We start from the raw sequence: 14788 nt of genomic DNA on the forward strand, positions 1-14788 counted from the left end.
CTCCCATTGCACTAGAAAGAAGAGCAGAGGAGCATTGTGGTGTTCTGGGCAATACCGTAGTCCCCCATACCCGCGGTGGTTACGTTCCAAGACCTACCACGGAAGCCAGAAACCGTGGATAGGTGCAAACCCATTTATTTAAATGGGAAATGTGCCTTCCCGGCAGCTCCCTGGTGCCTGGTGCTGGAACGTTCCCTATAATATGCTCGGGCCATGATAAACCGCGGAAAATAATTCTGCAGATACAGGTGTCATCCTGTACTTAGCCTTTTGAACTGCAACACTAATACAGCTCTGTTAACTCGATGCTGTTGTAGTACCTCCATTTGTACAAATTGACTATCATATTTCCCTAATTTGCAAGAGGACAAAGTGTGTCATTGACTGTGGAGATCTTGGGTGTCCTAGGTGCTATAAAAAAACTCATTGCTGATCTCCTTCTCCTTCTCCAAATTTTTTCCTGTTCATTTCCTCCCCCCTCTTTTGATAAATGTGGATGGTGAGAAGTTGATTCATTATGTATTGTCTGAGTAAAATGGCATTCAAAGCTAATTTAATTTCAGTACAGTGTTACATGTATATAAGTATAAAACACCAGTTTGGCCTCAACTGGAGTATTGCAGGTTGTTCAGGATACCATGCTTCAGGGAAAAAGTGAAGGCATTAGAATGGATGCAGAAAAGATCCATGAGAGTGGTGTCACGGATGAAGGTTTCTCCTTGCATTGAAAAATTGGACTCTTCGGCTTAGAGAAAAGAAGGTTAGAAGATTTGATAGAAGTATTCAATCATGGATATGATCAGAGTAGAAATGTACCCATTGGAGGAAGAATCAGGAACTATAGATACAGACTTAAAATAAGTGGCAAAAAGAGGAATGTCACAGTGAGGATTTTTTTTCTCACTCAGTAAGTGGTAGGAATCTGAAATGCATTACCAGAGAGTATGATGGAGGCAGAGTCAACTGAAGCTTTCAAAAGGAGTTAAATCATTATCTGAAAAGGAAAGATTTGCAGACCTGCAGTGAAAAGACAGGAATCCTTAGCAAAGCTAAAACCGTGAAGATCGGGGGCAGCTCTCTGCAGATTGAGTCATATCTGGCACAGAGTAAGTTGGAGATCCATCATCTCAGCTGAGGGATATCTCTGCAGGAATTCTTCAGGATGGTATCCTTGGCCCAATCATCTTCAGCTGCTTCATCAATGACCTTCCCTCCAACAAAAGGTCAGAAGTAGTGATATTTTCAAATGATTTCACATTGTTCAACACCATTCATGACTGCTCAGAAACTGAAGCGGTCCATGTTCAAATGCAAGAAGATCTGGACAAGATCAAGGCTAGGTCTGACAAGTGGCAACACTTGTGTAGCGTAAATTCCAGGCAATGAAATCTGAAATAAGAGACAATCTAACCACAGCCCTTGACATTCAATAACTTGGAATACTGCAGCAGCTAACTCGTGTCCTGACTCCCCAAAGCCTGTCCACCACCTACAAGCCAGAAATCAGAAGTGTGATTGAATACTCCCCGCTTGTCAGGATGGGTGCAATTCCAACATCTTGGAGAAACTTGGCACCATCCAGGGCAAAGCAGCCCGCTTGATTGACAGCACTTCCAGAAGCATCCACTCCCTCACCACCAACTCTTAATAGCAGCAGTGTGTATAATCTACACGGCGCATTGCAGAAACTTCACCCCAAAGATCCTTAGGCAGCGCCTTCCAAACCCACAACCACTTTGATTTAGAAGGACAAGGGGAGGAAATATGTGGGAACACCACCAACTACAAGTTCTCCTGTCAATAACTTACCATGGTGATTTGTAAATATCTCTCCGTTCCTTCACTGTGTCCGGGTTAAAATCCTGGAATTCCCTCCTCAATAGCATTTGTGTGTCTAACTACAACAGATGGATTACAGTGGTTCAAGAATGCAGCTCGCTATCATGTTCTCGAGAGCACCAAGGGAGAGTTAATGAATGTTGGTCAGTCAGTGGTATCCAAGTGAATTTTAAAAAATTACCACTAGGTGTATGGTCTCCTTCCATTCTATAACAGTTATAGGAATCCAAATTCAACAATAAAGTACTTAGGATGTTGTGCCAATATTTATTTGTTTTGTGATTTTAATCTTAGAAAGATTAGGAAGGTAATTGTACATTTTGTTTAATTCACTCGTGATGTAGACATTTCTGGCTAGATAACCATTTATTGTCCATCCCTAATTGCCCAGAGAGCAGTTAAAATTCAGCCACATCACAGTGGGTCTGAAGTCACACAAACCAGGCCTGATAACTATAGTAGATTTCCTGCCCGAAAGGACCAGTGCACCAGTCAGATTTTTACAACAACTGTTGCAACTTTAGGCCAGTATTTTATTCCAGAATTCTATTGAATTCTCACTTCATTACCCGCTGTGAAGGGATTTGAATCCTTATCAATGATTTATACAACAATATGTTTAATTTCACATTTTAGTGTGTATAAACTTTTATCTGTCTTTTTATTGCAGGTGCAAAATGGCAATGAAATGATAAGGCCTTTCTCACAGTCTCGGGTCAGTCAGGCAGCTATAGTCTCCACAGCTTGTGCTGGTGACCTACATCTTGGAAAGTCTTCCATTGCTGAGAATAGTTTACATGCTGCCCACAAGTCAGCAGCAACCTCTTTTGTTCCCTCCCACAGCTCACTTGTCAATGCTGATATATCAAGTACGAGTGTGCTTCCCTCAGAATGCATGCTCCCATCACAGGAGAGATCCTATGGATTCAGTGGCATATTCAAAGAGGCCGATGATGACAGAAATGATGAGACAAAAGAGATGCTGCAAAAAAGCAGCATGTATAGTTGTAGGCTTGCAGAAACCGATCCCCATGTAGCAACTGGGAGGAATATGGATAGTAAGCATGAAACTCCAGAAAGGGACCGTGGGGAGCAGCTCGACCCAGAAATCTTGCCACAGACAGCTGAAAGGAAAATGGTTATGAAATCCGAAAACATGCATGAGAGTTGGGAAAGTGAAGAGAAAAGCTTTGATGAAATTGTGAAAGTGGAACATGATATGAAGAACAAGCAAGCTATTTCAGGTAAACGGTTCTCAGTTCTTTCTTTAAATCAATGTTTGCTGTTAAGGTTGGTGCCTGAGACTTTTGACTGAGTGCATAATTGCTGGCCTAAGAAATGAACATATATTCTAAGAATGTCTCATTTCGCATGAGTGCTTTTTTAAGACCCAAGGATATGCACCATCAGAAGCACATGGAGTAGGGAGAAAATGTATAAGTTATTCTAGGAGGGCTTAATTATCACCTGATGAAGGAGCAGTGCTCCGAAAGCTAGTGCTTCCAAATAAACCTGTTGGACTATAACCTGGTGTTGTGTGATTTTTAACTTGGATTATCTTAAACCAACTCCGTTAGAAAACAGACTAAAAAATGCCAGGCACATGTCACTAAGAATTCATGTGTGTACTGAGAATGGTTAGGAAGGCTTTGCCATAAAATACAATTTACATCACAGAAAAATTTAAATCTGTGCTGCTAGTCTTTGGCAGTGCTATTGCTCCATGAGCCTTCTCCTACCTGGTTTTTATTCCCGAATGTCTTTCCATTCTGTTCTCCACCATATATTGCTCTTGCTTTCCCTTAAACACAGCTACTTATTCACTTCAACTACTTGTTAGGAAATTTCATGTTTTAATACTCTCTTGATAAAGAGTTTAATCAATATTCTTGCATACTGATGTTAAATGTAACAACTCAATCACTCCACTACCTTTAGTATTATTCAAAAAACAAAACATCAGCAGTTCTCCAGGTACAATTAAACTAAGTCTAAACTAAAGACGTATTCTTCACATAGGATATATCCACATAATCTTTTTGTTTTGTTTAGTTAAGGTCCAGTCTTGGATACCTCGATGTGTGGGGCACCCTGAGACTTGCCATCTCGTACAAAAGGAAATTCTTCATGTCACCATCAGGACCTTATCCAGTATGCATGCCAGCCTAACCACCCACCTGTCAGAACCTGTCATAGCACTCCTGGACAGAGTAGATTCTGTAAATTTGTTTGCTCTAGCAATTCCAGACATGGTATATCCTCGTAACAGTTTATTAATTTGTGATTTGGATAGTCATTTCTTCCTCTATCTACTGTGCATGTGCCAACCATGATTCCTGGGTCACTGGGACCATTTTCTGGGGAGGTGGCACCTACATAAGTGGGACAGTCTGCACCTGAACCAGACTTGGACCAGCATCCTTTGCAGGTGGGTCAGCTAGTGCTGAAGGGAGAAGTGTAAACTAATTTAGTTGGGAGAGGGGCACACAGTGTTCATTCAGTAAGGACCCAGCATACTTTATTGAAGGAACAAGCGCAGAGGGATTTCAGCCATGTTGATTGTAAAGGGAGTAAGGCAGGCTGGATGGCCCCTACTTTGAATCTAGGAGTATGTTTGGTAAGACATGAGTTAATGATGTGGATCAACATATAGAATTGAGATGTTGTTGCCATCACACATGTGGATGAGTAAGTGGCAGGACTAGCAATCCAACATTCCAGGGTACAGGATCATCAGGCAGGAGAGAGAAGGCTGTAAAAGAGGGTCCTCTACTTTTGTCATTTACATGATTTGGATATGAGCATAAGAGGTACAGTTAGTAAGTTTGCTGATGACACCAAAATTGGAGGTGTAGTGGACAGCAAAGAGGGTTACCTCAGATTACAACAGGATCTTGACCAGATGGGCCAATGAGCTGAGAAGTAGCAGATGGAGTTTAATTCAGATAAATGCGAGGTGCTGCATTTTGGGAAAGCAAATCTTAGCAGGACTTAATATGCTTAATGCTAAGGTCCTCAGGAGTTTTGTTGAACAAAGAGACCCTGGAGGGCAGGTTCATAGCTCCTTGAAAGTGGAGTCGCAGGTAGATAGAATAGTGAAGAAGGTGTTTGGTATGCTTTCTTTTCCTGGTCAGAGTATTGAGTACAGGAGCTGGGAGGTCATGTTGCCACCGTACAGGACATTGGTTGGGCCAGTGTTGGAATATTGCGTGCAATTCTGGTCTCCTTCGTATCAGAAAGATGTTGTGAAACTTGAAAGGGTTCAGAAAAGATTTACAAGGATGTTGCCAGGGTTGAACGATTTGAGCTAAAGAGAGAGGCTGAACAGGCTGGGGCTGTTTTCCCTCGAGCGCCGGAAGCTGAGGGGTGACCTTATAGAGGTTTACAAAATTATGAGGGGCATGGATAGGGTAAATAGACAAAGTCTTTTCCCTGGGATTGGGGAGTCCAGAACTAGAGGGCATAGGTTTAGGGTGAGAGGGAAAAGATATAAAAGAGACCTAAGGGGCAAGTTTTTCACGCAGAGGGTGGTATGTGTATGGAATGAACTACCAAAAGAAGTGGTGGAGGCTGGTACAATTGCAACATTTAAGAGGCATTTGGATGGGTATATGAATAGGAAGGGTTTGGAGGGATATGTGCCGGGTGCTGGCAGGTGGGACTAGATTGGGTTGGGATGTCTGGTCAGCAAGGACAGGTAGGACCGAAGGGTCTGTTTCCATGCTGTACATCTCTGTGACTCTGTTATTAGTTAAAGAGCCTGTTACTGCAGTAGGAAGGAGGATATTCTGGAAGAGTTTTCAAATGAGGCTTTGTGGATAGAGCTTAGAAATAAACAGAGACAGACACACCACCCAAACAGCATGCAATAGAGGAGCAGATGCATAGACAATTCACTGAGATGTGCAAAATCAATAATAGGGTAACTACATTAGGGATGAAAATGTGTTGCTGGAAAAGCGCAGCAGGTCAGGCAGCATCGAAGGAACAGGAGAATCGACGTTTCAGGCATAAGCCCTTCTTCAGGAAAGGGCTTATGCCCGAAACGTCAATTCTCCTGTTCCTTGGATGCTGCCTGACCTGCTGCGTTTTTCCAGCAACACATTTTCAGCTCTGATCTCCAGCATCTGCAGTCCTCACTTTCTCCCCTAACTACATTAGGGAGCCAAATTCTCTAACATTAATTGGGATAATCATAGTGTAACTGGTTTAGAGGGGACAGAGTTAAAAGTTATTGAGGTGAGCCCTTTATATCAACTCACAGAGATGAATAAGGGATGGTGCAGTGCTGCACTTGATTCTGGGGAAACAAAGCTGGTCCAGCTGACAGTGAAACTGTTTTGGATTAGGGGAAAGCAGATTTTGTTGAAATAAGGCAGGAACTGGCCAAAGTAGTCTGGAAACAATTATTGTTGGGAGCAAATCAGTGGGTGAACCTAAGAAAGTAAAGATCTTTACTCAGCGAGTCGTGAGTTCATGGAATGCCCTGCCAGTAGCAGTGGTGGACTCTCCCTCTTTATGGGCATTTAAGCGGGCATTGGATAGGCATATAGAGGATAGTGGGCTAGTGTAGGTTAGGTGGGCTTGGATCGACGCAACATCGAGGGCCAAAGGGCCTGTACTGCGCTGTATTCTTCTATGTTCTATCAGGAATAGTCAACATGGCTTTGTCAGAGAGAGGTTGTTCCTAACAAATCCAATTGAATTTTTCAAGAAAGTGATTAGGTGTGCAGATAAGGGTGGTGCAATTGATGTCGTTTATATGGATTTCATCAACGCCTCTGACAAGGTACCATATGATGTGCATACCACATATGATGATTGGCCATACTAAATTGCTTATAGTGTCCTGGATTGTGCAGGTTAGGTGGATTAGCCGTGGGAAATGCAGGGTTACAGGAATAGGGTAGATGGGGTTGGATTGGGTGGGATGCTCTTCAGAGGGCCACTGTGGACTCAATGGGTCAGATGGCCTGCTTCTTTGTTGTGGGGATTTACTTACTCTATATGAGAGACTGATAAGGTAAAAGCACGTGGATTCCAGGGTAACTCAACAAGTTGGAACCAAAATGGACTTAGTAGTGTGAGACAGAAGATGGTGGTAGAAAACTGCATGTTTGTTTGAGAGGAGGCCAGTGTCCAGTGGTAGGTCCTTTATTGTTTGTGATGTATATAAACAGTAGATAAGAAAATGTGTAAGGTTTGCGGTTGGTAAGTAAGTTTACGGATGTAATAAAGATTGGCTTAATGATTGACAGTGAGGAAGAAGGTGTTAAATTACAGAAGATAGAGATGGATTGGTCAGATGGTAGATCACCGACAGATGGAATTAACCCTGATAAATGTGGAAGCACTTTGGAAGAAGTAACAAAACAAGGGAGTACTCAATAAATGGCAGGACACTGGGAAATTCAGAGCAATAGAAAGATCTTGGGTACTTGGCAACAGATCCCTGACAGCTCAGGATAGATTAAGATGGGAGTTAAGGCAGCATAAGGGACATTGACTTTGTCAGTCATGGTATAAATTATTAGGAGTCGAGAGTGGGGTGCTGAAAAAGCTCAGCAGGTCAGGCAGCATCCGAGGAGCAGGATAATCGATGTTTTGGGCAATAGCCTTTCATCAGGAATGAGGCTTGTGAGCCGAGGGCATGGAGAGATAAATGAGAGGGGGTGTGGGGCTGAGGGGAAGGGAGCTGAGAGTGCAATAGGTAGATGGAGGTAGGGAGTAATGGTGATAGGTCGGAGAGGAGGGTGGGGCAGATAGGTGGGGAGAAAGATGGACAGATAGGACCGGTCACTAGGGCGATGCCGAGTTGGAAGGTTGGAACTGGATAAGGTGGGGGGAGGGGATAAATGAGGAAACTGATGCCCCTCTGTTGCCCTTTAGCCCATCTCATCCACTTCCCACACCTCCATTCTCGAACCCCACTCCAACAAGGACAGAACCCACCCACCCCAACCCCCCCCAGTCCTCACCTTCCATCCCACCATACTCCGCACACGTCGCATCATCCTCCACCATTTCTGCCACCTACAAATGGACCCTACCGCCAGAGATTTATTTCCCTCCCCTCCCCTATTCACTTTCCATAAAGAACCATTCCCTTTACCACTCTCTTGTCAGGTCCACACTCCCCTTCCCACTCGGCCAAGGACATGCAGGTGTTGAGCCGCCTCTATTGCCATACCCTAACCATCCGACACCTGGAGGAGGAGCGCCTCACCTTCCACTTTGGGGTCCTCCAACCATACAGCATCAATGTGGATTTCACCAGTTTCCTCATTTTCCCCCCCCACCCACCTCCGCTTATCCCAGTTCCAACCTTCCAACTCAACATCGCCCTCATGATCCGTCCTACCTGTCCATCTTCCTCCCCACCTATCCACCCCAGCCTCCTCTTTGACCTAGCACCATTATCCCCACCTCCATTTACCTACTGCGCTCTCAGCTCCCTTCCCCCAGCCCCACCCCCCACTCATTTATCTTTCTCGCCCCTCGGCTCACAGCCTCATCCCTGATGAAAGGCAATTGCCCGAAACATCGATTCTCCTGCTCCTCAGATGCTGCCTGGCCTGCTGTGCTTTTCCAGCACCCCACTCTCAACTCTGATCTCCAGCATCTGCAGTCTTCAGTTTCTCCTAATTAATTATTTGGAAACGAGAGGTTATGTTGGTGCTGTAGATGACTTGGTTAAACCACAGTTGGAGTACAGTGTGCAGGTCTAGGAAGGATGCACTGGAGAGGGTGCATAGGAGATTTTCTAGAGTGGAATAGTTTAGCTATTAAGAGAGGCTGGATAAGCTCAGATTGATTTCTTTAAGCAGAGAAGGCTGAGGGGCCTCCTAACTCAGGTGTATGAAGGACTGGGCTAGAGTGGATAGAAATCAGCTGTTCCCTCTTTTGAAGGGTCAATGGCAAAGGTGAAATGCAGGAGGTTGAGAGGGGATTTGAGCAAAACCTGAGGGTGATGGGAATCTGAAATGCGCACTGCCTGGGAGTTGGGGGAGGGAACCTCATAACATTTGAAGTGTCATAATATACAAGGCTATAGGGTAGATTAGGTGTGTTTTTTTTTTAATCGGTGCAGACTCAATGGGTGAAAGGGTTACAGTAGGATTCTACGACTCCTGAACTTCGGATGCAGTTATTGAACAACTCTGTCGTGATTATCCCAGCAAACTTCATATTTGACTAACAACCTGATGAGCCCTTATTGCCACCTTTGCAGTTTGCTATTCATTCATCCTTACAAGAAAGTGAGATTATTGGAAGCTTACAGTGTTGGATATAGGCTTTAGCCTTAGAGGATGGTCTGCATCTTACTAAAAATGTGATCATCACAACTTACAAGAAACGAATGCATTTGAAAGTGTTATAATCAGCACATGATGCATGGCATTCTTGAACACATAGTTACTTGACATCCATTCTTGGAGGTTCCCTGAGCAGCAAATACCACTTCCAGCTACTTACTGACCAGTTTGAGTATGGTATCATAGCAGTTTTGTATCTGGACTAGTCATCCAGAAACCTCAATAAATGATCACGGAGAGAAATCTATCATCCCTATGCCCTCTGGCCAAATGTGACCCCCGATCCACAACAATGCAATTGACCCTTAACTTCCCCCTCAAATAGCCCAGTAAGTCATTCAGTTCTTTTGAACCAAATAGCTCACCACCGCCTTCTCAAGGACAATTAGTGATAAGCAGTAAATGCCTGTGATGTCCATATCCTATGAATACATTAAAAAACATTCATTGCCAATTGCCATGATTGGCATAACCACAAAATAGGGCAAGTTCCTAGACCACCACCTTCTTCAACAACAACAAGCATTACAGTACACTTATATAGCATTTTTAACATTGTCAAAGGTCACTGGAATGTTAGCAAACTTGATTCAATATTGCGCCACGTAAGATTTTAAGACCTAAAGGTAACCTAAAGGTAGTTCAGCAAAGTGAGAGGTGATGGGTGAACAGGACTTGCTGCACGTTAGGACACTGGTAACAGAATTTTGGCTGGCCTCAAATTTCTAGAGCATGGAATGTGGGAGGTGGGCATAGAGTGCACTGGGATAGTTCAACATCAAGATAACAAATCTGTAGATAAGGATTTCATCAACAGATGAACTGAAGCAGAGAAGTGTCATATGATGTTACAAGAGGGCAATAGGAAGTTATGGTGATGTTGCAGATATGCGTTTGAAAGCTTATCATTATGATACCAGATACTCTGGTTCCCTCTCGAAGAGTTGTCTGAAAGAGGGATGGACTCCTCAATAAGGGAATAGTTTGTGGTAAAGACCCCCCCCAAAAAAAAAGCCTTTTATCTTCCTGTATTCGGTAGACAAAAATTTCTGCTCACTCAAAACTGAATGTCGAACAGCTGCTTAGCAGTTCCAAGACAAGAAGATGCCGTGAGACATGGTGGGAAGATAGAACTGGCTGACATTAACTTGTATATGAAAATGAAGGCAACAGTTTACAGTGATGTCGTTGAAGGATGGAATTTAGATGAGAAATAGAAGGGAACATCTTTGAGAGATACTAAAGCAGATGGAATGGGGACAGGAGTTATTATTGGTGATTATCTGGCTAGAGTTAGATAGGTAAGAATTGAACAAAGCAACAGCAATCGCATCCAGTTGGACAGCAGTGGACAGGCATTAGAAGAGGTCACAGTGATTCTCAAACCAGACAAATCGAGAAGCCTCAGCAGGTTTTCTGAACCCACTGACCTGCATTTCTATCAGTGCTGACTCAATGACCAGTATTTTACCAGTCCTTAGGCAATTGGCTGAGATGTGGGAAAGCATCAGGACCATGTCATTTTGTCAGCAGTAGGATAGCTGTCAGATTGACTATCCACACAGGATCCCAATAAACCTACTTGAGTGCTTACTTCTGGGCCACTTGTAGCCTCTGCCTGCCTTTTACCTGGGATGAACAAGACAACTAACTGAAACCTCGAGCTGTGTAGGGGTTCTCCTTTTGTGGGTGCTCTGCAGTTAATGGCATCAGTGGCTGCTGCACAGTAGAACTGCTTGGGTAACACAAACCACAAACACTCTCCCTGGGTTGCTGCCTAACCCCAGCATCTCCCCAAACTCTTTCGACACACTCCACGCCTGCCCAAAGGTTGAGGAGCCCACTGCCCCCTCCCTCATGTCTGCAGTCTCAGTAATAGCAACCAGTAGGCAACTGAATTGGGGTCATCTCCCACTTTTGACCTTGGTAGCAGGATTCCTGCCATCATGGGAAAATGATGTGGAGGAGCTGCTGTTGGACTGGGGTGGACAAAGTTTTAAAATCACGCAACTCCAGGTTGTAATCCAACAGGTTTATTTGGGAGGACGAGCTTTCGGAGTGTTGTTCCTTCAGGTAGTTGTAGGAAAACGTAAACCCAATATGACTACAGCTGTCTTCTCACCAACATTTTACAGTCATAGTGTCAACTGCAAGTTCATACAAAATGCATATGAATGGAATTGTAAACATGTACATGAAATGGTTTGTGCGGAAACTGGGAAAAAGAATTGCATTGATGCATGAGTGATGCTATGTTGAGAGTGGCTAAGATATCTTGTAGATTTGAGAGATTGAGTAGAATGGACCTATAGGCCCAGGAGTTTAGAAGGAGAATCCTTTAAGATTCTAAGAGTAGTTTGGAAAGTAGATGCTGAGGTGCTTGTCTTCTGGCTGAGAGTCTAGAACTGAGAGAGTTGAAGTCAGCCATTTCGGATCAAGACGAGATGGATGTTCCTCTCAGCAGAGTTGTCAATCTTTTGAATCTTCTTTCATACAAGGCTGTAAATGTTCATCATTCAATATATTCAAATTAAGCTTGGTAGATCCTTGGCATCAAGAGATCTGGGGATTGAGTGGATATTAGAGTAGAAGATCAGAGATGATCTTCTTGAATGACTAGTGAGTATAATGTACCAAAAGACTTAATCCTGCGCCTAATTTTTATTTGCTGATGCAAATGCAAAAGGTGGTTTACTCTGCAGTTGACTCCATTTTGCTTATGTATAAGTGCTTGAAATGATCACTGGGTGCTGATGTTCCATTCCCTCCTCTCAAACACACAAAACTTGCTGCCAAAACAAAGGATTCTCAAAAAATTCTTTATGTATGTCTTTGCTGCTTGTGGTATTCATATACAGTATTAGCATAAAAGCTGTCAATGTGCTGTGAGCAGTGAATTTACTACAAACAGACAATTAAACCCATGCGCAAATGTTAGCTCAATGAATCACATGGTTACGACTGAGCTGATGGTTGTACAGAGGCTGCGGCCAAAATACATTATTGCTCCTATTAAACAGACAAACTCTACAAGCACACTCTTAACACAAATATTGTTTACACAAAACTTGGTTGTGTTGAAATTGATAGAAAATATATTTTCTGTAAAACCAACACCATAAAAATTTATGCTTCACACAATATTTTGTAGTGACTATTGAAGTATTGCGCTTGAAGTGAGACGCAATGAGAAACTTAATAAAAATGAAGTCTCTTTTTACTGTTTTCTATAAATATGTCAGAATATTTGTTTGTGATTGCGTGTCTGATGGACATACTCTAAAAACAGATGAAGTTTAAAAGCAAATTGAAAATCTGTAAATCTCTTAATCTGGCAAATGTATGAAAGATGTTTGTATATTATTTATGTTCATGCTAATGTGACATTGTTCTTGTTGAATAGAGTATGTGGAGCATGCTCCTGAAATGAAAGCAGAATCGGCAGCAACGTTCATTGCATCACAGGTTTCTGCTGTAACATCCTCCAGACTTGCACATCAGCAGCCAGCCACACAAATAGAAAGCAAGGTGCCTTATGATCATCAGTTGGAACTAAGTACCAAAACTGGCAGAACTGAAATAAGTGACGGGATCCCAGAGTTCTCTACTGGAAAAGCAATGTCTATTAAAGAAAGGTAATGATGAACTAATTGTGCAATATTTTATAATAGTCTAGATTTGTTATCCAGCCGCATGCTGAGTTTTAAAATGCTGCTGATCTCCAAATGGAAATATAAATGTGAAATATTTATATATACTGATAAATGGTTTAGATGTAGTACCTTAATGCATGCAGACTTATTCTTGTCCTTTGTTCTAGTTTCTTGATGGCATTGCTACCTGTGAGGTAATGTATACATTGCTTTGCGGTTTTATAAAGTAATCATGTTCAAATATTTTGCAGGAGACAAATTATGCGTTAACTTGATGTATCTTAGTTTAGTGGACAAATCAAATGTATAGTTCAGTTTCACTTGTGACCATCTACTGAAATTTTAACACTGAAGAATTGTAGCAAACTATTTTTCACTAGGTGGTACTAACAAGAATGCCTTTTGCTTTATCAGACTACTAAATGTTTTGCAAAATTCAGCATCTATACTCAAATGCTCTCTGTAATAGAAATGCTTAGAGATTAAAATATTAGAAAGTATTTTGTAATTAAAAATCATTGCAACAGTTTTGACAATAGGAGTGTTACAGGCATCTGTGTGCTGCATATAATACAGCCAGATCATTGGTTTTAAGTTTTCAACCACTGAACATGTTCTTTACTTTAGAGGTGAAGACCCTTTGTCAGAACATATTGCTGACATAGACTTTGAGCCACTGATGTAAGTCTGTATTTTCTTAGTGCTGGCAAACCCACTGTATTTTGCTGACATTTACTATTTAAATTTTAGTTTGTCTTCATCTTCCTCCATTTTCTCACTTTGTTTTTGTGTGCCTCTATCTGATTCTTTTTCCCTATGTTATGTATGCTTCTATATCACTGATGTTTTGCATGCACAAATAGGTAAGAGTCAGTCATTAAGCCAACAGGTTCCTTCTGGTGAGTGCCATATCTGTTTGTTTTCATCCCTCTCATTTTCTTTCAGCTTTTGAAGATTAGTTTATCTTTCAGCTTTATGTTTTGATGAAGAGTATATATTTGAAATCCTTATGGATACTGACTGACCCACTATGTACTTCCACTATTTTCATCTCAGATTTCCAGCATTTTTTAAGATTATTTTTACTTTCAGTGTGGTTAATATCCAGGTTAGCAATTTGGCGTACAGCTGTTTTGCAGATGTAGATGCTGATGTTTTGTTTTGAAAGCTGCAAAAGGTACAATACTTTAAAAGCTTGAATTATTTTTGTAAATGTTTATTTTAGAGTGACCTTCCAGGGATTACTTTTGAGTTAATGCAAGCAAGCACCAATTTCTGATGCAAGTCATTTGCGAAATCTTGGCAATCTTCCAGTAGTACAGCATAAATGATTGCTTGCAGATTCTGTTCACTATATTTGGTAATTGATTTCTCGTGTCCATAACAAGGTCTTAAATTTCTCTGTCCACAAGCATTGTTCAACACTCTGATACTTCACAAATAGTTTCTACACTTCTCAGATTCTTTACTTCATTTTGATCAGGAACGTATATTGACTTATTTTAAAATGATAATATGTATCATTGTAAAGCATTAATATTTAAGCATTTAGTTCCATTGAATCAAACTGTAATATTTATATGCTGAGTGTAGTAGTTACTGACCATTCATTTAACTCACCTTAGAAACATGTAGGATGATTGAAAAAACTTCACTTAATTTTGTGGCTTTAAAAAAGAAATAACTCTGCCAATGTTGAATTGTATTTAAGGTACAGTTTTTTTTCTCTTGAGCAATGAGTCAATCTTAACAGATTATTAAGGTTTGGATATTGAGCAATTTGGAAGACTTAAGTATCAAAATTACAGGTTTGGAAAAAAATCTTCCTCCTAACTGAATTGTCAATTTGGGATGTACATTCGAGGCAAAGCAGTTTTTTTTAAAAAATAGGTTGAATAATTACACTTAACTTTGACTCCCTTAGTGACTATGTTAATTTATTCATTGAGGAACTGAGCCAGTGGGTCCAGAGCATTATAA

At 41.6% G+C, this 14788-nt stretch overlaps 1 protein-coding gene across 7 annotated transcripts in view; it reads left to right on the forward strand.

Annotated features, from left to right (window-relative positions):
* Positions 1-14788, forward strand: part of svila (supervillin a) — a 352019-nt gene that overhangs the window by 241035 nt on the left and 96196 nt on the right. For 5 of the 7 annotated variants that reach the window (XM_043690576.1, XM_043690579.1, XM_043690582.1 and 2 more), the window contains 3 exons: positions 2510-3083; positions 12559-12790; positions 13436-13489. In XM_043690576.1, the coding sequence (XP_043546511.1) occupies positions 2510-3083; positions 12559-12790; positions 13436-13489 (860 nt within the window). The remainder of the gene's footprint in view (positions 1-2509; positions 3084-12558; positions 12791-13435; positions 13490-14788) is intronic. The other 2 variants (XM_043690578.1, XM_043690583.1) reach the window with 1 other exon arrangement.

This window comes from Chiloscyllium plagiosum, chromosome 5, assembly GCF_004010195.1.
Source record: "Chiloscyllium plagiosum isolate BGI_BamShark_2017 chromosome 5, ASM401019v2, whole genome shotgun sequence".
NCBI classification, from domain to species: Eukaryota; Metazoa; Chordata; class Chondrichthyes; order Orectolobiformes; family Hemiscylliidae; genus Chiloscyllium; species Chiloscyllium plagiosum.